This window comes from Ambystoma mexicanum, chromosome 7q, assembly GCF_040938575.1.
Source record: "Ambystoma mexicanum isolate Mex_15411 chromosome 7q, UKY_AmexF1_1, whole genome shotgun sequence".
In the NCBI taxonomy this organism is placed as follows: domain Eukaryota; kingdom Metazoa; phylum Chordata; class Amphibia; order Caudata; family Ambystomatidae; genus Ambystoma; species Ambystoma mexicanum.
Window position 1 is genome coordinate 774,835,805 of NC_090941.1, and position 27,822 is coordinate 774,863,626.

Sequence of the window (27,822 nt, forward strand, 5' to 3'; positions counted from 1 at the left end):
TCACAAAATGCTTAAGGGAGAGGGGAAAGATCCAGTGATAAAGGAGTGAATGCAGAAATCAGCGAGAGCAGGGGCAAGAGAGTCCATGCTATCCTTGATGGTCCTGGATGAGCAAGGAAGACCACTTTAGAAGAGACCTTGATGGAGCAGACAACTCTAGTAACTTCTTCAGGTGTGACAGGAGAGAAGGAGGAAAAGGAGGAAGGAGGAGGGAGGGGGTGTGTGGTGAGGGGGAGTGGGATGGGTTGTGAGGGTGTGTAGAAAGGGTGGTCAGAATGTCCTATGTTTTGGTGGCAAGGTGTGAGGCGAGTGCATTACAGAGGGCCTGGGAAGGAGAAGGGAGGAGGAGACTACGGAGGGGTAGGCTAGTTCCCTGCTGATTTTGAAAAGTTCAGCCGTGTTATTGGATGCGCCAGAGACCTTTGCCTGAATGTGGGCTCTTTTCTTTGCATGGATAGTGAGTCTGTATTACCGTTGGAGCAGGTGTCAGGCCAGTTTATCAGAGGATGAGCCTGAGGTTTGCCACTTCCATTCTGCTGCACTGCACTTTCGTTTCTGGGATGCAAGTTCAGTGGCATACCAAGTGTAATGCTTTGAGACAGGTTTCAGATGGGTCCTCATGACTGAGGGCAGAGTCAGAGGTGGAGTCAGAGGTAGGAGATGCAGGGGGTGAAGGTGGAGACAAATCCAACCGCAATCCATCATTTCATCGGCGGGTGTTGATGAACGAGGTTGGTGTGACTTTTGGGGAGGCCATCAGGGGGCCAATGGGGCCTAGATGGGAGGAGAGGAGAAAGTGGTCTGACCAGGAGAGAGGGGTGACTAGTGGGAGGGTGAGAGTGTATGAGGGCATCCAGAGTGTGTCCAGCTGCCTGGGTTGCCCCTAAGGGAGAATGGAGAGGAAAAGCGAGGAGCAGAGGTCAGTGAAAAAAGTAGATGCAAAGCCAGAGGAGTCCAGTTGAATTTTGAAGTCACCCAGTAGGAGAAGACTAGAAGTGGAAGAAAGTAAGGAAGAGTAGAAGTCAGCTGAGTCTAAGAAGAATAGTGAGGTGGCACCTAGAGGCCAGTAGATGGCAGAAATAGTCAGGGTGGAGGTGGGAGAGATGACCAACTTGCAGAACAGGCTTTCAAAAGAGCAATTGGTCTGGGTAGGTAAAATGGAAGCAGGAACCCACTCTGGGAAGATTAATGCAACCCTGTCGCCAGTGCAGTGAGGTTGAGGCTTGGAGATGATCTTCAAGCCATCAGGGAGGAGGGAGTCAAAGGCGGTGACTGAGCTGGCATTGAACCAAGTCTCTGTAAGTGCAGGGATGATAATGATGTGTTATTTATATAGCGCCTTTATCCAAAGCGCTTTACAGAGCACATATTTACGTACAATATATCACCCAACCGAAATTGGTACTCATTTATCAACCTTGGAAGGATGAAAGGCTGAGTTGGCCTTGATGCAGATTATGCTCAGATCGCAGCAACGCGCACTCAATCCGTTATCAGAATGTTGAGCTCAATGTCTTCAAGAAGGAGACCGATGTCAGAGGAGAGTTTGTTATGTTATGTTAAGTTATTGAGTTTTATAAAGTGCACTCTCACCCGAAGGTATCATGGTGCTGAGAGAGAGAGAGAGGAGCAAGAGAGCCAACAGAGGCCTGGAGTAAAACATTAAAACAGTAATGTTTTCAGGTTTCGCCGAAAGTGAGATGGTCAAGGGTCTCGCGCAATGAAAGAGGCAGATTATTCCATTCCTTGGCCATAGCCACTGAGAATGCACAGCCTCCTTTGCGAACTGATCTAAAACGAGGTTCCAATAGACGGCAAGACCCTTGAGAGCGGAGGGCGCAAGTCGGTAGCTAACAAATAAACATGGCCTGCAAGAATTCGGCTCCAACGCCATAGAAGGCCCTGTGCACCATGCACATAGATTTAAACAGAATACGCTGAGAGACTGGCAGCCAGAGCAGCTGGCGCAATAAAGGGGTCATGTGAGCACCAAAGAGGGGATGGAGAATTGAACGCACCACAGCGTTCTGTAAGAACTGAAGCCGTCCTATCAGGTAGGCTGGTTGTGCTAAATAGAGCGAGATGCAGTAATCCAGCACACTCAGCACCAGAGCAGTGACCATGGGAGCCTGGTTGCTGACCGGGATGAACGGAAGGACCTTAGTTTGATGGCTGAGTGGGCATTAAGAGTCACCAGGTGGAGGTGGTCAGTTCTTTTGAAGGTTTTCTGAGGTGGGGTACAGGGGCATAGTACACAATTCAGAGGAAGGAGAGAGAGAGAAGGGGGGGTGCAGGTGTAGGAAGGAAGTTAATGAGAGAAGGCAAGATGCAGTCAAAAAGAAGGAGGTTGGGTTGTGGGCCCTGAACCAGGATGGTGCCAGTGTGATAGACATTAATGAAGCATTGCGAGGACGTGAAGCCAGCCAAGAGGACTTCCCATTTGGTGCCACCCATAATAGAGGAGTGTGAGGAGGGAGAGAGAGTGGAGATGAGATGGGGAGTCCAGAAATCAGGAGAGGGGACAGAGAAAAGGATATCAGTGAAAACCTTTCTAGAGAAAGCACTGACATAGGTGCAATGGGAAGCCAGGGGGTTGCCCTCTTTTTTGTGTGTTTTCCTGCCAATCTTGGAGAGTGGGGAATGAGTGTATCAGTTTGAGAATATGGGAGAGATTGAGAGAGCCATAGGTGGGCAGAGGTTTTAGCCAAAGAATGAAGGAGGAGTGGCAGCACTACACAGTTCTGGCTAAACTCACCGGGGGGGCCAGTAGATTGAGTCAGAGAGAAGAACAAACCCCACATTTGACTGTAAACCATGCAGATTGTGCAAAGGTAATGCAAAACACCCACATTCAATTTTAAAAGCACACCCCAAATTCGACTTTAAATGAAGGCAGCAAACAAATGCAGGAGGTGCACAGGTAATGCAAAACACAAGTGAGCGTAATAAATGCAGTGAAAGGAATGAAGTTAGTTAGGTGAGGATGGAGGAGGTGAAAAGCACTGATGATGCCTCAGGAGAGTTAGATATGGAGGTCAGCCAAACTCACTTTCATGACTTCAGGGATCGTGGGTGGCCTTTGAACCAGACAAGTGAAAGCAGTCCAGGAATTAGTCCGGTGGACTGTTTTCTTCTTCACCCCAGAAAAAGGATGCTCTGAACAATCACTTGACCAGTCTTTGATGCTCACGGGTAAGATACATCACTATGAATGCAGTTGTACATGGCGCCTGTGTCTGCCTCCAGCAGCACAACTGTAAGCCAATGGAGGCAGCACTTGCATCAGCATTATGCTGGAATGATGCAAGGGAGCCATGACGTGCTTAGGCATGCCCTCAATAGGCAGATCATAATATAAATGGAACACTAGCCATGGGTGAAAATAAGCATTTCAGTGAAGACTGAACCCATTCAGATGTCGATTCAGATAGAAAATAAAAATAATAGAGCAGATGCACTGCTAGAAGGCATATCATATCACAATGAGGGTCATTTTCTGAGCAAGGCAAATTGCATACAGGGAACAATCAATGTTTGCAATTACGTGCTGTTGGACCACCTCATGCTATGTAAACATTTACCAGGCAGACTGGGAACATGTAAAGTAAAACCAAGATAAATCACCTTTACTCTTCAGCTTTAAGCTCTGTCTTATGAAAATAAAAGATCTCTACCTGGAAATGATGCTTTAAAGACAGTGTTTAGTCATGGGGTTCTATGGTATCCGCCTGATACGCAGCGGGTGCTAAATTGAGGTGAATTGCATAGGAAACCATTCATTTTATGCTTGCATAAAAACCTCATGCAAGTGTAAGGCAAAGTGTTCACAAAAGATGGAGGAGGAAATATCAACCTTGTGTGAACTCTAAAATGGGAGCGGGCATGAACAGGAGGCGTAAAAGCATCACACCTTCCTTCCGCATCTCCATTTCATGCACCACCCTTTCTAAAAGGAGCCCAAAAGGACCCCACTGCGTTAATGTTCATCAACTTCAACAGTATGCTACAGAGATGAACACATATTTGTTTTTAATAAATACATTTGGACCTGATGTCTCTGCCATTTGCAAGAGATAGTCAAAACGTATTGGGAATCTATCATCTCATCAAGGGAAAAGGAAACATATTAATTATTGTAAACATATCCATGCATATGTGTGTACACTGGTCTAAATGATGTCTCTCTAAGTGGAAATTTCACTCTTTCGTTGGCACATTCAAACAACCTTTGCTGTGGGTTTCATTCGTTAAGAATGACTTCCATTAGATGGTTAAAACAAATGTTAGTCCAGGTAATTTATGAGTTGTGACTTTCAAACTATAAGTTGGCAGCGCTGAAGTCTGTTGGCAGAATTTCCCCTTGTTAGCAAAATGTAAATCAGTCCTGGCAAAAACAATACATTTAATGTACCTACAGTACTGCACATTATGATAAATTAAGGCATGGTGGCTAAGGGAGGGCTGGTTTCTGTGATTATATTAAAATAGCGACTGCAGCCTGAAAAGGGCTAAACATCTCTTGCATTACAGGAAGAAGAAAGCTCTTCAAAATGTGAAGTCATTGATCCTGTTAATGGATTGTGTCTGAACTGCTCTTTACTCTCGGCTGTAACTCAATTTTCTCACACTTCTGTATCTGGGTTCTCTGCTGGAGGTCTCCTTCTTCACTGGGACCTGATCCACCAATGAGACCACCCCCTGTACTTTCACTTTTACTTTACTCCATCGCAAAGCCCATCTATCACTTCTTCACTTCATACCTATGCTTCTGCAATCTTGTGCCATCATCGCTGTTTGTTAACCTATAATCCCTTCATGCATCTGGAGTCTGTCTGTGCATTGATCTATCTTTCTTATGCAAGCTTGTCACACTATAAATTCGTAGGGCCTAGAGCAGGGGTCAGCAACCTGTGGATCTCCAAATGTTTTGGACTACAACCCCCAATGTACCTCAAAATTGAGTATGCTGGATAGGGCTGATGGGAGTTGCAGTCCAAAACATCTGGAGAGCCGCTAGCCTAGAGCGACTTTATGTCCACATATGTTTTCATAGAATAGACAGTTAAATTCTTCCCCAGTCCCTCGTCTCCCATACATGGGAACTACTTCTTCAAGTTGATGTCCTTCCTATGTTACACCTCTTTATCGGCAGTTTTGCGGAACATGAATATTGTCCTTTAATACTCATGTTTGGTCTACTTTTTCACTAGATGCCATCACCCTTGTTTCTACTCACACCAGCATTCTATTTAACCAGTGGTCGCAGTGGGGAGAAAAAAGTAGTGTAAATGTGGATTTTATGGAAAGAAATTGTGTTTTTGCAGCAGATGTGGAAGGAGACCCGTTAGGTCATGCAAAAATCACATTTTGGCCTTTCATTTAGATACAACTTATTTAAGGGATTTGTAGGTAATCACTCCAAGAATATAAGAAAACATTGCATTTTCAAGAAATGTAGCAGTTGGCGTTGGATATTAAATATTGACCAACTCTAGAGACAGCCGAAGCATCTAGGCCGAGGCTCCAATTTCCGGTGCTGTCCAGGTAGTGAGTCAGACAAGTCCTGTATTTCTGAACCCAAGCTATAGCAGCTGAACAATAAATAAATAAATCAATATGAAGATGTTTGGATTCACATCACACTAAATTTATAATGAAATATTCTTATATTTGACTCCTAAAGAAGAGGCAGCTAATCAGTAACATGGTTTTAGACAGTGGTCTTGTCAGGAAAACATACAGAAGATGAATAGACTGTTGCAATATTATCAAATACATGGGGTTGTAGTGCCTGTGAGCTTAGATGTGAGAATATTAATTTAGGTCTATTTCTAGGTGCCATGTTGTTGAGAGCATAGAGGCATTTGGGTCCAAATGGGAGCTTTGTGTTCCTGTGGTACAAGATGCACTGGACGGAACTGTGACATTTAAGAAGATTGTGGAGATGTAATAGTTTATTGTTTGATGTCTGTTGAGACTTGGGAGGGTTAGCAAATTGGCATGTGTGTTTAGTTCAGTTAGCATGCCTATATAGTGTGTTTGAGTCCAATCTGGATCCACGGGTGGTGGCCAACTATAGGCCCATTGCTCTTTTCCCAGCCATGATGAAACTGATGGAAGCCATGATCACTCTACAGTTTTCAAAATTCCTTGGAATAAAATCAATGTCTGCACCCATTTCATTCTGGTTTTCTACCTACTATGGGCACAGAATCAGTTATGATTTCACTGCTGGATGACTTAGCTTTGCTCCTGGACTGTGTTCATTCTCCTGGACCTTTCCACAGCATTTGATACTGTGGACCATGTCATCTTACTGAATCATCTGGAGCAAGCTGGTGTTGCTGGGCCCCTTTTTGTCGTGGTTCAAGCCATTTCTTGAAGGGAGTTCCCAGACTATTTCTTTTCAAGCCTGCCCCTCTTCTACTTCTGGTCTGACTTGTGGGGTTCCACAAGGGTCAGCCCTGAACCATCTTCTTTTTAATTTATATGTGCATATACTTGCTGACCTTATTGCTGAGTCTGGCGTCATTTTTCACAGCTATGCTGATGATAGACAATTAGTGTTCTGGCTGGAATCCCCCCAAACAGAACCCACCGGAAAACTCTGTGATTGCTTGGATAAAATAGGTAACTGGATGTCGGAGAACTGGTTGAAACTAAATGGAAATAAAACAGAGGTCCTGGTGTTTGGCCCCCAAATGGCGGCCAACCTTTGGAACCCGCAGTACTGACCTGGCTCACTGGGCCTGTGGCCTGGACTTTGGTGAAAAGCCATGGGACAAAGCTTCTGCCCAGGGGCTTGCGAGAGAGGCAGAGCCCCACGATTTGTAGTGCAGGATTTGGAAATCTGAATGTTTTGGGGAAAATTCTTCCTCTGCTACCTACCCCCAACCAGTCAAACAATGCAGGTAACATCAACTATAATGGGGTTACTGGACTACAGCAAGGGCATATATCTGGGACAACCCAAATATCAGATCCCACGTATGCAGGTGCTCCAGAACTAAGCAGCAAGACTGGCACATATGGCGCCACATCTGACCCCTTCTACAGTCCTTCTGCATCACCTGCACTGGATGCCGGTGGTGACTCGGATTGAGTTTAAAATACTCTCTGTCAGCCACCACGCGGTGCACAATGTTGGCCTAGAGTAACTAAAAAATAAGTTAGTACACTATTTCCGAGCTAGACAATTACACTCCGCCTCACACTTACTTCTTAAGATACCGAGGTATCAGCGGAAGCGACTGGGAAGATGTTCTTTTTCAGTCCTGGGCCCAAGTCTGTGGAATGCACTTCCGCTATCACTAAGAGTCATGGATGAGTATCTCGCCTTCCGTAGAACACTTAGAACTCACTTGTTTTAAATCAGTAACCTGCAGGATTTCAGTGGAAGTCATCCTCACGTCACCGCTGACACTAGCGCTTAGACACCCTTAGGCCTTAGTTGTGCTTTATAAATCATCAAATAAATAACTACATGAGCAAATACACTGACATGTTTAGTGGTGAATGCTCTTCAGGAGACGTACTTGTGAGGAGATGCCTCGCGGCACCTTTGAAATGGCTGGATCTCTGGCAGACATTGGTCTTTTATGAGAGTGGGGGAAAAGGTAAAGGAGAGGAAGACGTAGGAAGCATGCAGCAGTGTGCACCAAGTAGGGAGTAGGCGAGATGTATTCCTGAAAAGAGTTCAGAGGAGGGATTCCAAAGAAGGCAGAGTCCTAGTGGATTCCATAGGAGCAAATCTGCATTCTAGGAGGTCAAGATGTAATATCTAGGAGCCAGTCGTGTTAATTGCACTGAGCAGAAGATAGCAAAACACTGACAAGGACCAATTCAATTAGGTTGCAGTGGGCATACCCAATAGCAACATTACAATGGTATATTGGATAAAATCCCAGCAGGCAGGATCACAGTGGAGCACCTGGGAGAAGTATAATATAAGGAAGAAAGTAGAATGGTGAGCAGGTCAGTGAGTGTCGCAACCAAGCCCCATGTAGGCACACAGATAAGGGTATGACAAGGCATCACAAAACAACAGAAGTCATAGCAATACATGAAAAGGCACAACAAGGGAAAACAACCTGGACTTCTCCCCACACTCCTACCACTGTCTTATGCAAACAGTTGCAAGCTGCCATTTCTCTCTCTCTCTCTCTCTCTCTCTCTCTCTCTCGCTCAAAGCCAATGTCAATTTAACTTTCTAACTTTCTCTATTTCTCCCTTTCTCCCTCAATTTCTCTTAGAAGTGTGCATGTACGGATATGTAGGGAGGAAAGGGGGTAAGGCAGTAAACTTTCAATCAAGCCAGAAATGTACTCGTTGCTATAACAACTCTGGTTATTTGAGTGGAGGCGGGGTTACATTTTTTATATTAAAACACATATTTAGTTGTTAATGCAGGCCATGTGAGATGACTTTTCAAGTGCTGAGAAGTAATGGCATTTGAAGTCATGTACCCAGTGTTGGGTTTGTTGGTAAGGGGGCTTATAGGAGTGAGAAACAATTGGCAGAGGGCATAGCGAAGGGCATTCATAAATGAAAGAGGAATGGATTGTCAGGTCTAACATTTTAATAGCCTATATGGAGTTTATTTAATGGCCTGTGAGCTTCATGGAAAGCATCTGTGCAGAAACATCAGAGGTGGAGAGAGCTGGCCTACACTTGTCAAAATATGTTTACCTGAGCACCTGGCCACAAAGAGCCCTGCACTGGCAGCACAAACAGAGCATAGACTAACTTTGCCAAGCACAGGCAACAAATGCATCCCAGTAAGCTATCTAAGAATTCTATTTAGTGGGGGCACAGACGGGGTCCACTGGTAAAGTCTGGAGCCCACCTATAAATGGCGAGGCAAAGCTTGTAGAAGTGTTATTGTCTCACTGCCAAGACATTCATAACCCAGTCTCATTTAGCTTCAGACATGGCAGTATAAAAATGAGGTTCATACATTTTGCATTTATGTTTATTTGAACAACATGGATGTCAGTTCGATCTCGTTAAGGTTCCAGGTGATTTTGTGACTTATTATTTCCTCTTTGTGGCACTAAACCCTATTTTTTTTTAAACAATTTTTATTATTATTCCAATAATAACTCCAACAATAACATACAGACGTTGTACATAACTGTCCACAATGCTGCATATTATTTGGCTAGTTGCCTGTCTGCGCAACCCACCCTACCACCCACCTCCCACCCCTCCCCCCAGCCTATCCCACTAACTATTACTGTTACAGTGTGTGGGACTGCTTGAGCTGTCGCAACTCTCTAATTCACCAATTGTGCTGATGCCTGTGTCTGCATCAGGGTCTCTTCCTGCGCAAGTGATATTAGTTCTTGTAGTATTTGTCTCCAGGCCATTGGGTCTATGTTTTGTTCCTCTTGGCCTCAGCGTGACACTTCCTGCCACACTGCAGTTTCTGCCACTGACCATTTCTGAAGGTCTCTCAACCACCCTTCAACTCATGGACCTTTCCGTGCTTCCCATCCCATTGCAATCCTATGCTTCGCTAAAATGTATGCTAGGTCTTTCAAATTGCTAACGTGCCTCACATGCTTTGATCTCGCAAAAATCCCCAGCAAGCATGCTTCGGGGGTGATCGTCTCTGCTCGTACCCCCACCTTAGCTAGGATCTGAGCCACTCCGTCCCAGTATCTGCATATATCCGCACAAGCCCAGAACATTTGTATCAGGTCTGCGTTAGGTAGGCTACATTTCGGTCAGGCTTGGTCACCTGCAGAGCCAAATTTTGAAAATGTCCCTGGGGTTAAATATGCACTCTGAGTGACATATAGTTGGATCAGTTGCAGTTTCGCTGCATCTGAGAGTTGCTCCTGTAGATCTGCCTCCTACCTTTGACTAATGTGTACAAGATTGTAATCGGGCTTCGCCATCAATGGCTCATATAAGCGTGACAATGCATGTCGGCCTTCAGAAATATCAAAGACTGTTTCTATTGTGGCATCTTCAACCAATACTCTCTCTGGTCCCGGCCACAAAGCTTTTATTCCATTTGTTGCCCTCCCCATATTCCTAAATCTGAAACAACCTCACTAAAGGCCATTGGATGTCCCTCACAGTAGCAACCCCGTTAGGCCCCCAGTATTTCCTTACATTCAGCCTTAATTGCTTGTCTTCACTTTTTATGGCTACCAGCAGGATCTGGGGCGGAGTAGGGCTTATCCTTGCCCAGCAGGCGGAAGGCCCATTGCCACATCGTCATGCCCAGTCTCAGCAAAAAAGAGAAAATCTGCGGTCTCGTGACATCGTGGTCCACACCATCTCTTTTTAAAAGTATGTGGTGCATGTTGGTTGTAGTAACAGAGTATCTTGTGTCTGTTCATCTGACAACCAATACGTGGTGAACTGTAATTGGCTCACAAAAAAATACACCACAAAATCCAGCACTTTTATCCCTACCTGCTCGTGTGGTCTCTGCAGTTTCTCCAACGACAGCCTACATCTCTTATTATGCCATAGAAAACTCGAACAAGTGGCGTTCAGTGTCTTAAAGAAGTTTCTGGGTATGTTATATGGGACGTTCGTGAAGTAATGCAACAGCCTTGGAAGCACCACCATTTTCAACAACGCGGCCTGCCCCTTAAGTGAAAGCGGTAACTTGCTCCAGAACTTCATGGAATTCTCTATTTTATTTACCACATTCACCGTGTTCTGTACATGTTCTACTTTAGGGTCATGGAAGATGTCTACTCTGACATATCTAAACAAGTCTGTGGTGTCGCCATTGTTTATTTGTTCAGAGGATGAGTCCTCTGTTTGTTGCCATTAATCAGTGGGCTGCGACCCACGTGTGAGAAGGGGCAGGGCTACCGCCAGAGAGGCAGTTCGAAGCTTATAGGCATTAAGTAAAGAGGTGTTGCACCCCAGCTCCTCTGTCGGTGTATCTTTGTGTGCATGAGGGTGACTGACTGGCAGCGTGAGGCAATATGTATTCAATGTACAGGCAGACAACAACGGTCAATGCATTTGGACCTCAACTGGTCGTTCTTCAGGGAAAAATCTGTCTGTAAAATAAAGTACACAAAATTCAATACTGGATCATCCTTTGATCGTCTGAAAAATAAAGATCTGCAAAAGCACTGCTAAAGTCACCGTCAAGGCTGCTGCATGATTGTGCAGGTAGCCGTATCATTCAATAGGAGAAGAATAAGGCTGTGTTCGCTGGTGCGGTCACTATAGAACTGTCTGTCAATGTTAGAGGTGAGTTCCCATTACTGCCATTCTTCCTGTCTCATCTTTGCCAATCCACAGCCATCTTCCTCTACCAGGATTAACATCCTACCAACCTCCCCTACTCCAAACACACCTCTGAAAATATTTAATTCTAACTGTCTATTTAGGATAAGAACAAATGCAACAGACACTATCACATGAGTTAATACACACAGCTGATGAGAGGGGGGCGGTCAGGAGAGGACATAACATTAAAGGCTAAAGGCCCTGACAGAAAGAATACATGTTTCTATTAATTTGAGAGGGGGCCTAATGAGGGATGTTGATATTGTTTGCCTAGGACCCAAGATGGAGGCCTGTGGCTCCATGTAGTTTAACAGCAGTATGACACACAAGAGATGATTGGAGACTACTGGAATGTTTGTTTATGTTTGCCCTCCTTATTCTAAAGAAACCCTCTTTTTGTCTGTAGTGATATATCAAGGATATTGGACCACATGAATACAGATGGCAATATTGACAATTCTTGTCAAGAAGCATGTATAAGAACCTTTGCCTTAGATAGGCACATTCTTTGTGGGATACTCTGTAATACATTGAAGGCGTGCTATGTATTATATTAGTCAATGCAAAATTGAACATTTGTCATATGAGTTTGGATTAAACTTAGTAGTGGTGATCCAAAATGAGGATCCCTATAATTTAATTGCATTGTTGATACTATTCTAAAAATAATACTTGTTTTAGGTGGATTTAATGTACGTTTCATGATACACATTCTTTAACGCAACTTTGCATGTTCACTCACAACAGATTTATAGTCATGTTATTATTTTGTAGAGTAGTTTGATCTATGGGTACACTTTGATTAGTGCTGCATTTCAAGTGAAATGATCCATATGTTTATTTTATTTTTTAAGAAGTCATTTTCTAAACCACCACTTATGAAATTTGGGGCCTTACTACAAACTTTCAACATAAAGTTCAACCACAACATGCACAGGAGTTCCCAAGCGAATGGTAATATGTGCCAAAACATGCTCACATTTGACAATACTTCGTGGATATTGCATGAACTGTTGCATACTCAACTTGGCTCTTTGAATAGGGTCGGGGGCAAAATGGTACTATGTGCCAAGACAATGGGTATCAAGTATATCACCTGCTAAATCAGTGCTTACACATCACTATTTTTACATCATGCCCCTCAATATGTTTTGCACCACATCCCAGAATCCCTGATTATTGACTGCGCTGGCAAGGGATGATGGCTTTTTTGATAAAAAACATCTGCAGAGCCAACGATTTCAGACCCCTGGTGTATCACTTCCTTCTTAAAATCTGGGCAGTAAAGACTCACACAGCTTTTCAGATATGAGTCAGGAGCAAGAACCTTTATTCTCTTGCGCTTGGCTGCATTGTAGTTATTAATGACTCAATGTTTGCCTTAGCCAGTAGAACCATAATTGGGCACTCTCTTCTGGGGCCACTCTGGCAGCAGGGTCACCTTTACTTGAAACACACCTTTGTCATGTTCCCAAGAAGTAATCTACGGTTCAAGGCGACATTTAGGCTGTAGAATCAAAGGGAACAGACAGGGACGTCATTTCACCAAAATGCCTGGGGTCGCGGAAGTGATATCACATGACCCTTGACCCTGTGATGACATCACAGGAAGTGATTTAATTTGACCCCACCAGAAGTGATATCGCGGGAAGCGATGGAACATGACCTTTCACCCATTGACAAAACAGTAAGTGGCATAATTTAGCAGTGTACACTACGAAAACTATGGTTACGATATCACTATAATGTTATGTACATTTCATACCAGAATGGATTGCCAAATGTATTGTTAATATCAGTGTGTATAGGCCCATATTACCAAATTACTGTGAATGCAAGCAGACGTCCATGACCAAATGATAATTATGTGTTATTATATAGCACTTAGGCTTAAGCGATTTATATATAAAAAAATATACACCCAATATCACCCAACCTGTGTTGGTACACATTTATCGACCTCAGAAGGATGAAAGGTTGATTTGAGGCGTTTAAGAACAGACTAAATCAGTGACTCACGCCCTGAAGTGTGCCTGAAAAAAACCTTTAATGAGTCTAACAATTATTGTATAGAATTCCAGAAAGACACATTATTTGGTATTCCTATTCTCTCTTATTTAGGTTCAGTACTGAAAATGTTACAATTGTGGCACTCCTGTTCTTATTTTTCTTCTTTTTTAAGGGGCCTTAACAAGAAAGCCAGCCACTCCAGAAGTAAAGAGCCACATGCCACACTGTGCTGGCCACAGCCCAGGCGCTTGCATTACAAAAAGAAAAAAAGAATAATATTTTTTTTTTTTTATAGCGGTCACAAGGGAGACCTCAGATGTCGCAGATGGGACCTCTGGCGACCCCTAAATGACGTCCCTGTGCACAGAACCTACGACCTGACGAAACCACTGCAGTCCAAGGGAAACAGGAGGACAATTAAGAAAGTGTGGTGGACCAAATATAACAGTATGCTTGTTTTGACAAGATATATTAAGTTTCAGATTGAGTTGTACTGTACTGGATGGTTACATTAGAGCAAATCACTCTTTTTTGCTGAAAATGCGTTTCTTGGCAAGCTACTCTAGCAAGAAAATTGCCATAAAAGATGGTGGCCAAGATAGGACATACATCTCCAGATATGTAGTACCCCTTATCAACATAGCTTCTGGACAGCAATTGGTAAGGAACATATTGACATATTCTACTTCTGAATCACAATGAGGCGCTGTTTACAAATTCACAAAATGTAAACACACAGTTGTCAATGACAACAGAGAGAAGGCACATGTTAAGTAACATAATATGTACCATAGAACACTTTTAACATATTTTCTAATAAAATGAAGTTGATAAAAACAATCAGTATCTCCTTTTTTACAACAAAAAAAGAAATTCAACACCCAGCAATTATAAAATATGTATATAAATGATCACAAACTAAGGGAATTCTGCACAACATAGTGGTTACATTAGCTGAAATTGACATTCAAAGATGGCTGCCACTGTTTTGCAAGTTTTATTTACTTGTGCTTTGGCAGAGAGTAACAGAAGCTGCAAAGGGAATGAGTGTTGAGTGAGTAATATGAGGCTGATCGAATTGGGACACAGGGAATGACACATGCTGGCCGAATCTACAAATGTCGATGAAAAGTACTGCAGAGCAGATTATGCATTTTAGGGAAAGATGAAAACCTAAACCTTCTGATGAGCCATGTATAGCAGTAAAGGCACATTTATTATGACACAGTAATACAAAATGTAACTATCACAAAATAACAATGTACCTTTTTTGGCAAATGTCTAGTATGATGACTTATTTTATGACAAACTAACCATGAAAATTGACAGTAAGCTACTTCAGAGTGGGTGTGTTGCTCTATGTTTAGAGTTAAAGAGATGATTAGGGTCATGGTGAGAGAAGAATGTGGAGGACAGTAAAATTAAAATGAAAGTATAAAACGAAGGAAATGGTCTAAGGAATTGCATTAATGTAAGAAGATATTGAGGACATGACTAAAATCAAGGACTATGTACTGAGCAAAACAAGAAAACAGAGAAGTAGAGGGAATGGAGTAGACCCTTCTTATCACAGAAAAAGAAGGGAAGGGAGATATTTGTTCTACTTTTATCAGTGTGATGACTTCTAAGTTCCAATCACGACCAGAATCATCTCTCTGATCTTTTCCATTATGGAGTGGGGCGGAACGGCTGTGTCATAGACGAGGCCTGGACTAAGGGCCTTATGGAAGCAGATGTGAGAAGGTACAAAAAAAAGAAACAAATGTCGCCAGAAATTCCTCTAAATAACTGGGCAATTCATAAAACAAAATCACATTTTAAAAAATGTCAAAGAGGCATCATTCAAGAATGTTTTCAAATAGATGTCAAAACAACATAACGCTTTAATGAGTTGGTTGTTAGTTCATAAAGAAGAGTTCACAGCTTGACACGTCTCGAGCAGTTACTGTGCCTTTTTTTAAGAGTCAAAATGGTGGTGTTAGTATGCAAATAAAGTCAGAGAGAGAGAGAGAGAGGAGGGTGAGATACAAAAATCAAGAGATAGAAAGAGATAGAAAGAGGGAAACGGGAGAGAAAGGGAGACAGAGAAACAAAAAGAGAAAGTGTGAAAGAGGGAAAGGGAGAGAGAGGAGTTGGAATATGCCTAGAAAATGTATTTGGTATCTGTCATATATGTGTCTCTCAGTTATATATATTGACACACTGTGTGAGAAAATCACAAATCAACATTGAATAATGGCTTGAAAATGGTACAGACCAGATAAAGTAATGTTGCAAAACATGGTGCATAACCCTGCACTCTTCAACTTCACAAGGGGCAATGTTTTGCGCCATCTACAAAACCACTTTTTCAAGTGACTGGGTGTCCAGCATTATTGCACAAGAGAAAGCCCTACGTCAGGTGCCTGCAACCTTTGGCTCTCCAGATGTTTTAGACTTCATTTCCCATCAGCCCTAGCCAGCATAGTCAATTGTGAGGGATCATGGGAGTTGTAGTCCAAAACATATGGGGAGTCAGAGGTTGCAGGCCTGCCCTACGTCATGAATCTGGTCTTTCATTGGATAAGGAAATCATTACACCGAACAGACTGGGCCTGATTTACAAAGCCTTTGCAAATGGTATTGCACCATTTTAAAATGTTTTTGTAAATCAGGCCCACTGTCTGCATGATTTACACTGTTCGGATACGTTATGCAATATATGCCTGCATAATGACAGGACTGAAAAATATGTGTACAAATTAATCCGTGTGCTATATGCGTCAAGAGAGGACAATTGCAAAGGAACAATGCGTTTTCTCTTTTTCATCCGAGCCTTATACGACTCATGTGTGCTATTGCAGAGTAAAATAATCTTATGAGATTCGTGTATGGGAAGGAAGAAATTCGCTGAGGCAAGTGAAATTGAGCGGGTGTGCTCTTAAATAGAAAGGTTGTAGCCTGGCCAGGGTCAATTCATCTCTTAGCAATAGCTCGGCTTGGGGTGATAAATCGTCACTTGGGGTGTTTGTGCAGCCAAGGAGAGCAGATGCTAACGGGATGTGGCACCGATGTATGGATGCGTGCAGAGCCACCCAGAGGATGTATGCATTGCGTGATGCTCGGAGACATTTACAGCCCGAGATATAGGGGCTGTGCAGCCTCGAGTGACATCACCAGATCCAGAACGGCGTCAGCCAGGGCACATACATCATCCCACAGCTCGCTGCTTCACTGAGTCTGCGCTGCCTCCCCTGAAATCCCAATTGTCTCCCCATCACACGCACACACACGCCGCGTGGATGCCCACCATCCACTGCACGCGGTGCTCTGAGGGGGCGCGTGGCATGGCATACCGAGGGAGTCTTCCGAGCGGGCTACTGAGGGGCTGCACGGTGGAGCACAGGGAAAGACTGCAATCGCTGCAGCACTCAACCCTTTTTCTGCCAGAAGAGCATAGTACAAACACACACACGCACACACACCCGGGTGTGCTGTATTTTAGTGGTGGTCTTTTTTTCCCACGCACGTTTGGATTGCTGGTGGGGGCTGGTGAGTGCTCTGTGCCCACCCGAGTTCTCTTCAGTATATGGGCACGATTGTAAAGAAGAACTTTGCAAGACGCTCAGATGCCTGCGTCAGAGTAAAGGTGAACAGTGCCGAAGTGTTCATATGCAGTTACACAGAGATAGTTGTTCTGGGGTCAGACATCTGCACAAGTATCCCCCCGCCCCCAGACCCCCTCGGCTTTTTCATTAGGGCACCTGTTGGAACAAAAGTGTTCGCCTCCCATCAGACACAAGACAATTAACCCTTTGTGCGTGGTCTTCGCCTGGCTGTAATGTATGCAGGGCCTGGCCCGGTCAATGGCACTTTTACTTACAGGCGTTCGTTACAGCAAAGCTGTTGGCTGTTTCAATGTTGTCCACATGAGGAACCAGATTAAAGGGCGCTTCGGAAGCGTTGGGGCTGGTGTTGTGGAGGAAGATGGCTAACCGGAAAGCGGTGTACTCCTGGTCGGTGTTTCTGATGAAGAGACCACCTGCAAAGGACAGCACAAGGGGTAGGGGAGGGCCATTTAGTGACATGGTAGTGCTTCACATCCCCTTGCCCGCAGCTAAAGTGCACACAGGCTCACATGCAGACTGCATTACTCCCACGAGCACGAGTGAAGCAGACAGTCATCCACGCAGCACGGCCTCATTCAAAATGACTTCCCTTTGCCTGAAATGGCAGGTGAGAAAAGGCCCGCACCACTTTCCGTGGTCTAAGCACCAACCCCCGCCCATCACGGTGGAAATGACTCTTAAAACCATTTGGTGAATCTCCCACTCGACCACCCTGGAGCACCGGTTGCCCTGGAGCACCGCTGCTCCAGAATCGAGTACTGGCGGTGTGTGCTGTGCACCCTGCCCGCCGTCCACGGAGCTGTCCGTCCATCCAGATGAATAAGGGAGACGAGCAAAGCGGATTAAATGAACTTTCTCCGCCGCCTCGGCAGCCCCTCATTATACATGGAAGGCCGAGTCAGCTCGCTCTCAGCATCTCATTAGCACAGCCTCATTGGAAGTCCCGCACGATGGATGATGCAGTGCTGCCGAGGCAGCTCGCGGCCGCGTCCCGCAAGAAGGCGAGGGGACGAGGAGGAGCGCGGGGGAGGGCGAGGGGGGCTAGCAAGACGTCCGGGGCCCACACCGCCTTACACGCAAACGCACCCAGCCAGTACACACCTGCACACTCAGAACTTTTACAAATGGGACCCTGAAGCTAAAGCACGGAGGAGATACCGTGCCAGCAGAATCCCACATCAGCACCGGCTGAAGCAGCAGCGGCAGCAGCATCCCTGCTGCAGCCTCCGCCAGTGGGAGCAGCCCACGGCTCCGAACAGAGCAGCTCTGACTGAAGATCAGAGGCGCGGAGCTCGGCTTCCGCGGCCACAAAACCATCCCCACTGCATCCGAACTTGCCACCGTCAACCACCTGCATATCCAACCACACGATCAATGAGTTGCCCCCAGAGCCCCTCTGCCCCCCTGTCAGCACCCTGGCATAAAGCTGTCATGACTGTTTTACTGATGTACAGGGAGGCGGGATGAGCACTTACCTATTTGTACACTGCTCGGAAAAGCTCCCATGGCGAGTCCCCAGAACCCAGAAAATAACAAAACAATCCACATCTTCCTAATTCTTTCCGGGTCGCTCCTGCTCTTAGATGTTGCCGAGAGACATCGAAGGCAAGACCGCGGCAAATTAAAAAAATATAAAAATCATAAAAACGGAAGGGGGGGTCCCGGAGGCAAGCTTCTTAGCAACCGTCCATCCTGAGGCGCATTTTTCCCGCAGTCTCCATCGCCCTGGCAGAGGTTGTGTCCGGCTGCCGATGTTGCACATGCAAAGATGGTGGTGGCGGTTGCGTGCGGTGGGGGCGCCTGGTGGCTGCACGGAGGGATGAGGCGTGCGCTGTCTCCTCCTGTCCTGGCGCCGGGCGCACACGGGCTCCTCTGCCTTCCCCGAACCGTCCTCCGCCGGGCTCCCCGCAGCCCTTGCTCAGGATAGCGCGGTGGTCCAGCCCAGGCACGCACGTCCCCCTCCTCTGGCTCAGCTGGAGGGAGGGCGGGCTGCGCGCTCAGCCAGAGGCTGCCTCCTCTGTTGCCCTGTGCGGGCGCTGCGCTGCAGCCAGCCCTCGGCGGCGGCGGCAGGTGCACGTGGACTTGCAGTCACTGCAGCAAAAACACCTCTCCGCTGCCACCCCAGCGCCGGAGCCCGTGTGAAACCCGCCGAGGGCGAAGAGAGGGCGAGGGGAGCCTGGGGCTTAACGCCTGGGAGGGTCAGTCAAGGTCAGGCGTCTCTGATGTGGTAACCCCCGCCCCCGGCTCTCCTACACCCACCCCCGAGGAGCCCACCCATGCGGCAGTGTGCGATCTTCACCCAGATTCGCCCACACTCTGCGGGGGTGTTACTGTAGGGTCATCAGGCAGGGGAAGCCCACCGCTGGTAAATGGATTAGGTTTCAAGCTAACTGCGGCATGACTTCTCCCAGAACGGGCAGCGTCACAATTGGCAACAGCAGAAGCGCTGGGCTCCGCTGCTCCTGAAATCCATCAACTGTCTGCTGAAAGGTATACTCTAAACGAAGCAATGTCAACCTGGCCAACATGCTAGTGCCAAACTCATTCGCAAATGTGTGCATTATTGAAGGCGGACCTGCTAGTGTTCCGAGTAGAGCTCTTTAAACTGTAGTCCTGTGTACATTAATGGAGCTGGACACGGCAGTGTTCCGAGTAGAGCTGGTGTTCTGAGCAGAATTTCTTAAACCGTGGACATGTGCACAATAGTTTAGCATGTCCAGCTCATTCATTGCACAAATGAAACTATTGTGCACATGTCCACGGTTTAAAGAGCACTACTCAGGACTCTACCCTGTTCAGCTCAATTATTGCACACATTAGTGTTCCGAGTACAGTTCCGGAAACTGTGGGTGTGCAATACGTGAGCCAGACGCAACACAGTCCTCAGTATAGCACTTTAAACCTTCACCATTTGCACACTAGTTTCATGTGTGCATTAATTGAGCTGGACCGGCCAGTATTATGAGTAGAGCTCTATAAACCGGGCCATTTGCACACTAGTTTAATGTGTGCATTAATTGAGCCGGACCGGCTAGCATTATGAGTAGAGCTCTACAAACCAGGCCATTTGCACACTAGTTTAATGTGTGCATTGATTGAGCCGGACCAGCTAGTATTATGAGTAGAGCTCTATAAACCGGGCCATTTGCACACTAGTTTCATTTATGCACACATGGCATTCACCTTGATTGGTCGCATGCAAGTTCTGAGTTTGGGGTTGCATTTAGATCCTTGAAATTGCCATGGTTTGCGAGGAAGGTTGAGCCTGGCCATATAATGAGCATCAATGTTTGCGAAGGAAAGTGTCACGTCAGAAGTGCTGACCATGGATTCAACCATCTTTTGGCACTGGTCAGCACCAAGGAGAGGTTTTGCGGATCCTATTGAAGCAGATGAGAGCGCAGTCAGTTCTCAGGTCCTCCGGTCTGATATTCCACTGTTTGGTGTCCCAGAGGTACACAAGTGGATATCAGGGGTACTTCATTTGAAAGGGAAGGTGGAAAAGAGGTCAGAGAAGGAGAACAGAAGATTCCTTCCTGGCCTGTATGGTGTAACTAGATTGTTTAAACATCTAGTTAGGTTTCGAAGGAGTCCTTTAAGTAAAAGAAGCAATATTTGAAATGTGATCCTTAGAGAGAGATAACCAGACAACTGTGATGTCATATTTCTTATTCTGGCAACACACTGGATGAATGGTTGCATTAGGGCTCTCTGTAATACAGCACTAGATTATTTGGGAACACCTGCATATAAAGCACTGGGATACCCTGTGTATTCACCACATGAGGATTGCGGGAACTAGTAAGTTCTTCAGGACAGGGCAAAGCTGTACACGCTGGAAGACGTTGGCTTTACTTAAACCTTTCATTTGGGACATGAGATTAGGAACAAAGGCGATTGCAGCATTTCTAATGAGATGTCTACGGGAAGAAGGGTGGTTGTGAGGATTCTGGGGAACAGAGGAAGACGCACCTCTCAGCAGCAACATCTGAGCGTTAGTACCACACTAGGGGTTCTTTACCCTTAATGAAGGCAAATCCGGATTGTTCCCCATGTCTTCATGATCTAAGCCCATAGACCATAGACTCGTGCTGAGCCTTGTAATCCACACACAGTCAATGTAGCTTGATCAGTTCTGGGCCAATGTCTCTAGATTTAAGTAGCTTGAAAACAGTTGCAACATCTTTGTTTTGGCAATCTTGCAATCTACTTGCTGTATACCTGGCTGTATCAGAGAACAGGTCACTGGTGTAATCCAAGTGATAGACTATTGGTGTTCTGAATTATACAGCCACATTGAGATATTGTTTTCCTGCTTGAGGTGGAAATGACAACATTACAACATTACAAGATCTTGCAACTGTGGACAGATAGGGTATGACAGAAGCCGGCTAAACAGTGCACTTGACGGTTCCGAGTTCACTGTTTCCAGTATTTCACTATTAGCCCAGCTTGAGGCCAGCGTGGTATCATGCAGCCATATACTTCAGTCTTTCAGGCAGTCAGGCGTCACACTTCCCCATCGTGCGTCAAGTTACACCACACGTAGTGTGTCATCATGTACCCCTTCACCTCTGTATTGAGCACCCCAGCGAGTACTTCTATGTAAAGATTAAAGAGATGCAAAGTACATTCTTAGCCTTGAAACACTGCATAGAAAAGACACTCTGCCACATGGATTGCCAGGGCATCTGCTTGACCGGAGAGTCTTTTCATTCCTCCTATCACTAACAGTATACATGTCACATTGTCTTCCCGGGACCTGTTCACCCAATTATTCTCCTCTCAGAGTCACTCAGATCCCCAGAACTATCGCCTTTTGGCAATGTTGGACACTCCAGCAAAGATCTTTGCACAAGTCTTGCTGGACAAGTTAAGGGCATGGGTCGAATAAGTAAACATTATACCCCTCAATCAGACAGGTTTTCGGACGGGCCTAAACAACACCATTAACAGTTTGGCTCTGGTAACCATCATCCAACAGACCTGGGCCATCAGAAAAAACACTGTGTATGCTGCATTTATTGATTTAAGCGCAGCATTCAACACAGTCTATAGGGCCACGCTATGGTCCAAGGCGAAATGCTGGAATATTCCACCTAGCCTCTTAAAAATTATCATCCAATTGCACGAGAATAGAAGGGTTAAAGTCTGTTTGGACCAGCAAGTCAGGAAGACTGGTTGGATCTACACCTATAAGGCTCTTAAACAGGGCTGTATATTGGCCCCCACCCTGTTCAAATTTTACCTGTCGGATTTAGGGGAGGCCATCTGTAACCAGCTGTCTATACCTCTGAAATAGGGCATATCCCCCTGCAATGGATGGTCTATGTGAACAACAACGTTGTTCTTGACCTCACTCCTGGTGGTCTGCAGGAAACTTTGGATCATTTTAAAACCGAAACAGAATTAAACTCCTTGGTTGTAAATATCATCAAAACCAAGGTAATTATTACTGCTCGCACTGTGAAAAAAATCGAAAGGTTGTGCTGGAAGATATGCAGGGAGGTTCTTGAAGTGGTTCCTGAATATAATTATCTAGGTATCAATATTGATTCTAAACTGAGGGGTATAAAGCACCTTGAGATCACCCACACTGCTAGGATAAGCAGCGCCATTGGTTCCCTTGCACGAAAGGGCGGGGGTTATTCAGTGGGTGCCGTGATACAGATTTACCTGGCAAAAATGTGTCCGACCATCTTGTACTTGGGCAGAATTTTGGGCCTTTGACAATCTAACAGCGATTAAGAAGCTTGAGCGTAGTCTGCTAAGGAAACATATTTCGCATGCCTCCCTGCGCACCAGCTGAGTTGTTGTTCTTGGAACTCAATATTGCCCCATCTATATGAAATTCTGTCTTTCCTGTCTTAATACCTACTGGAATCTGAAAAACAGAGCAGAGACCAACCTGTCTGGGCTGATCCATGATGTGATGAGGCATAAAGCTAGCTTAATGCTGATTAGCTGCATCATGAAAATTGTAAGAACAGCTGATAGATGGCTCGGGATGGTGTCAGAGAGTGCTATCAGTTTGTCTTATAAAACATTTAAGAAAAGCATGAAAAACACATTACTCAATCATTGCCATAAACAACTCATCATCGATTTGCCTTCTAAAAGTAATTCTGCTGCATTTATTGAGTACATTCAGGAACAGGTGGAATTTCTGAGCTACAACACATTATGGGAAATGCACTAGTGTGGGACTACCTTAAAATCAAGTTTAATGTGGTAAAATCCTGTGAGATAACGAGAGCATGGTTAAGTACATCCAGAGAGCATAGATCATGCTGCCTTTGTGGGGAGGATCAAATGGAAACTGCAAAACATCTTTTAGTCAAGTGTTTATCCCTTGTGCACCTTAGGCAACCAAGTTGATTTATTTCAACTGTATAATACTAAATAAATAAATACATTATTCTCCTCCTTTTCCTCCAAAAGAACAGCTTTAAAACAAACTACTGTTAGAATATAATAATACATACATGTAGTTAATTAGCCTTAAGCTAATCAATTTCTTCAAACAAAACTCTGTTTCCTTGCAAGTTTTAAAAGGGGTACACTTGTCAATTTCATCAAACAAACCAAAATAGAAATATACTTGTGGCCTTTTCCCCTCTACTCATTGGCAAGCATGTTGGTGTTGAAAAAACTGGATCTGTGCAGAAAGGTGTGTTCTTGTCTCTTGTCCCTTTGATACAACCTAGGTTAAATAAGATAAAGGCTAGTCCTCTTATCTTGGAGGGAAACTAAACCTTGTTTCAACATAGCCGATTATATGGGTTAATGCTGTGTAAAGGCTGACTGGGTTAAACAAAGTTTAGTTAAACTCAGCCTTCTCTGTCTTATCAAATCCATGAAAGTCAGCCTTCAAAGCCTGCTTGAAAAGGATTACTAGTATTGATGCAACAGGCAGATGGGATTATGTTTTAATGACTTCAAACATGAGTCACTGACCATGAACTGGTGGTAATAATATATAATTAAGCTATTAGTAAATTGAAGATTCTTGACATAGCAGTAACATCTGCGAAACACATAGTTTGTCATACCCACTTGAGATTAGATAAGCACTGTGTTGGTGCAGGCTCAATTTGTATAAAAAGAGAGACGATGTACCATTCAGGTACTTCACTTCTACACTCGCCATAAATTGGTAGTGGTTTGAACTGAAGTCTGCTTGAGTGTTTTTTATTTTTATGTATGTATATTGTATATTAAATGTGACCCGCAGTCTTGAAACCTTGTCTCAGATGTTCTATTTTGTTTGAATTATAGAGCTTAGAAGTCTGAAATGCCACCCAGGAACTTGGGGCCCCACTGAGGATGAGGGCATCGTGAAGGAGAGAAATCAGCCTACTGATCGCTTGGTTTCAGGAATCCCTACTATTATGGAGATTTAATATCTCTCAGCTGACACTGGCCTCCCTCAGCGTTCTTCTCTCCATAGACGTCCTCTCCCAGCTGGGGCCCTTTGAACTACATGCAATATTTCACCCAGAGCAACTGAGACAGAACTTTGTTAGCAAGTACAGATATCTTGGCAGGAACAACTTGATTGGGTGGTTTAAATTGGAGGTATTTAGCATATATCTTCTTTGCCAGGATAGAACTTTATGATGCCTGGCCCCAGTAAGCTTTGAATTTGTTGGTCCGGATTTAGCTGTGGTCACCCAGTGAACAATTTAGAATTTAGTCAGCCTGTACCCCCAGAGGGTACCCGGCATACGAAATGTATGTCAAATATGGGTTAGGGCCGATAGTATTCAACAGTTCATGGCACAGACTAAAAATACACCTGTTTTTAAATGGCCAAAACATGGCTATTTTGATGTATCTGTAATTCAGCATTTAGAAACTGTGTTATTAAAGAATAAAGCTAGACCCTCTGCCTTTGATGTCATCCGCGATTGGTGCAAGGAAGCGACGCAGAAGATCAAACGAAAACAGACATTTGCTCAAAGACACATGTCACAGGCTGATAAAGCTATTGTCCATGATCAGCAAAAACACTAACAAAATAATAGAGACATAGATAGAGATTGTTAGTTGCAAAGAATAGGAATGTATCCAGTTATACCTACTACTACCCAAGATCCTGTAATAGAACATATTCTCAATAACCCTTGCCAACATCTTCTTCCCTCTGCACCTCCTCCTCCATATGGTCAACCACAGAGCACATTGGTATTAGGGCCCCCGGGCCCTAAACTCCCTCTCACTCTTCCCGATCCCCAAAGTCCCCCCACTAGAAGAAGATGACATGTCAGATGCCAGCATAAATCCTCCCAGTGAATATATACATGGCCCATTTACTAAAGCAAAGGCAAGGAAACTGGAACCCTTAATCAGGAATACACAAGCCGCTTTAATGCCTACCCAACTAAGGAAATTGAGGGAGCAGGCTATACGGTTAGTATTGAGCAGAGTCAGACAGAATGTGGTTGAGGAAGTACTTGAAACCACGGTCCTGAGCAAGACATTTTATTAGAATGTTTGGGAGATGAGATTTTAATCCAGTGGCAACAAAAACTGCCTTAGGCATCTGTTTTCCAAAGAATGGAACAAGACATTCTACATTGATTTCTCCAAGTGGTTCACTTCTGGGGGTTTGGCAGTAATTACTGTGGCGTTACTGCCATACTCAATTGCTGTTGCCTGGAAAACCACCTGATTACAAGTGTCAGAAAACTGATTTTAAGCTCCATGTTTTAGTTTGAGAAGATTCTGTGGGGAATTTGGAGGAAAAAATGTGGGTGGTAGTTCCAATTGTGGTAGTTTGTGAATTTTGTGGTGAATGCATGCTGGAGGCAACTCTTTCACTTTACCTCCAATCTCTGACTTTGTCACTGTGGTAAATTTATTTGTAAATTCAATAGCACCATAACATGTTCCATTACTCCTCTTTTTAGTGCACCACTGTAAGCGAAAATAAAAGCTCACACTTAAATCAAAATTGATGGCAAACAGAGGAAATGTATTAATTGGCTTGCAAGTCAAGGAATGCAGTACCCTGCCCATAAGAAAACCCTTTTAACTCCCCTGTCCCGCCTCCCTAATGAGATACCTATATTGATCTCTGGTCACCTGACCAAGGAAGGTTCTTAAAAACCTCAGACTAGGCGTTATGGCATGTTTATTCCATCTCCTGTCAAGCAATGGGCCTATTCATCTTGTGAGACACAAGTCCATCTATAATGTACATGAACGTGCACTGACCTACTTCTGGTGGCGTGTTGTGAGGATTTGCCATCTGGCAAGTGTGTAAAACTTGGGCTTTTTTAATTTGTATTCAATAATAAACTGACACGGGTAATTCCATCCTGGAAAGGGCAAACCTCTGATCAGATTTCCCTTTCATAAGCTCCATCCCAGAAGCATAATATGTACCTGTGACCTGCTGCATCAATTTCCTGATTGGCAGTGCCAGCTCTACCCATGGCACAGAGCCGGTTCAGAGGTCACAGCTGTACAATTGACAGCAGCCGTGAAAGCCAAGTCTCTGACATGCAGGGGCTGCATTTAAGATATGCACCCCTGTTAAAAAACTATGATGATTGTAAGTAACCCTTGATGGCAGTAGGATAATATCTCAAATAAAGCTATGCCTGAGTTTAGGCACAGTGCATAGTACTACTTATGACATCCACACCCCAATTGATATCACACATGTGTCAGCTCCTGTGAGTGAGTTCTCCTGTGAAAGGTGATGTGTATTCTGGTTAGCCGGTTGTAGCAAATGACAGGACAGGAACCTGGCGGGCCGGGCCTCCTCTTTGATCTCTTTGTGAGGGCCTGTGCCAGAGATAGCTGCATGGCAGGCAGCTGCACTGGGAAGAGGCATCAAAGAAGCAGACACATTCAAAAGGCGTAGACTCACACCAGGGTGTTGCATCTTCAAAAACATTTGTTCCTATTGAAAAAGGAAGAAATGGGATTCTGATATGCAGGAAGGCTCTAGTCAATGGAACAAGGCTTCCACCATTTTGATTGTTTGCTGTCTATCTCTCTCTTTGCTGTCCCACCACTTCGTCTGGATCATAGCACTTTGTGTGTGACATCCAAAGGGTAAAGTGCACTATGTTCAAGAGCAGGGATTGGATTACTAAAGCAGGCTAGGATTACTCCAATCACCTGAGAATATGTGCCCTTAAAAGAAAGTGGTGTCCCACACCTTCAGCAGATTCTCTCAGATTCTCTGAGATCCTTTAAGGCGGCAGATCCGCTCTGAAGAACAGGACTTCCTTTGGGAATGTGGTACTTTCCAAAGTGACTGCTCGATGCCAGGGCATGAAGGGAATCACTGGTGAGTCACACACTGTCCCTGATCAGGGGTTACAATCACAGCTCGACCCCGCTAGCCCTTGAACCACTGCCTCATTGACCTGCACATTGACATACCTAAGATCACCCCTTCTATGACCGTCGCCTGCCTGCTAATCGACACCACCAAGGGGCTAAAGCCTGACTTGGCCTGCTCACAGTGCTAATTTCTCCAGGCGGTTGCATCTTCGCTGTAATTCATTTGGTGTGGTTTTATCTACAGTGGTCTCTATTCATTCTAGGTGCAGATTGTGTGTTTGATTAAAGTATATATATTTGTATAGAACCTTGATTGGATTTTCACTTTATTTTGGATTGTGATGCTGTGTTGTTTGGTCTGAGTGGGACATGTTACCCCTACTCATCCTAGTACTCTTGCGGAGAAGAATCCAATTCACCACATGCATGACCTGACAACGGGTGGGAACCCCTTTTGGAAACATTTTCCGCGTGGCCCCTCACTAGCTGAGGGGTTTAGGACCTCCACTGATTTGACAACTTCCATTTTATTTCAATAGTACATTGTACAGTCCAGTTTAGACCAGTTAGTTTCACTGGGCTCATGACTACAGCTTTTCTCCAGTAACACCAGAGGCGATGGGGCCTGCAACCC

At 44.8% G+C, this 27,822-nt stretch overlaps 1 protein-coding gene across 5 annotated transcripts in view; it reads right to left on the reverse strand.

Moving 5' to 3' along the window:
* The window catches only part of GRIA4 (glutamate ionotropic receptor AMPA type subunit 4), a 1,206,498-nt gene extending 1,187,669 nt beyond the window's left edge, over positions 1–18,829 (reverse strand). For 2 of the 5 annotated variants that reach the window (XM_069640737.1, XM_069640739.1), the window contains exons 1-2: positions 18,362–18,572; positions 17,141–17,299 (exon numbers count right to left, since the gene is read on the reverse strand). In XM_069640737.1, the coding sequence (XP_069496838.1) occupies positions 17,141–17,299; positions 18,362–18,434 (232 nt within the window). In that variant the 5' untranslated portion in view covers positions 18,435–18,572. Of the gene's footprint in view, positions 1–17,140; positions 17,300–18,361 lie in introns of all 5 variants that reach the window. The other 3 variants (XM_069640740.1, XM_069640738.1, XM_069640741.1) reach the window with 3 other exon arrangements.
* Between the last annotated feature and the right edge of the window lie 8,993 nt (positions 18,830–27,822).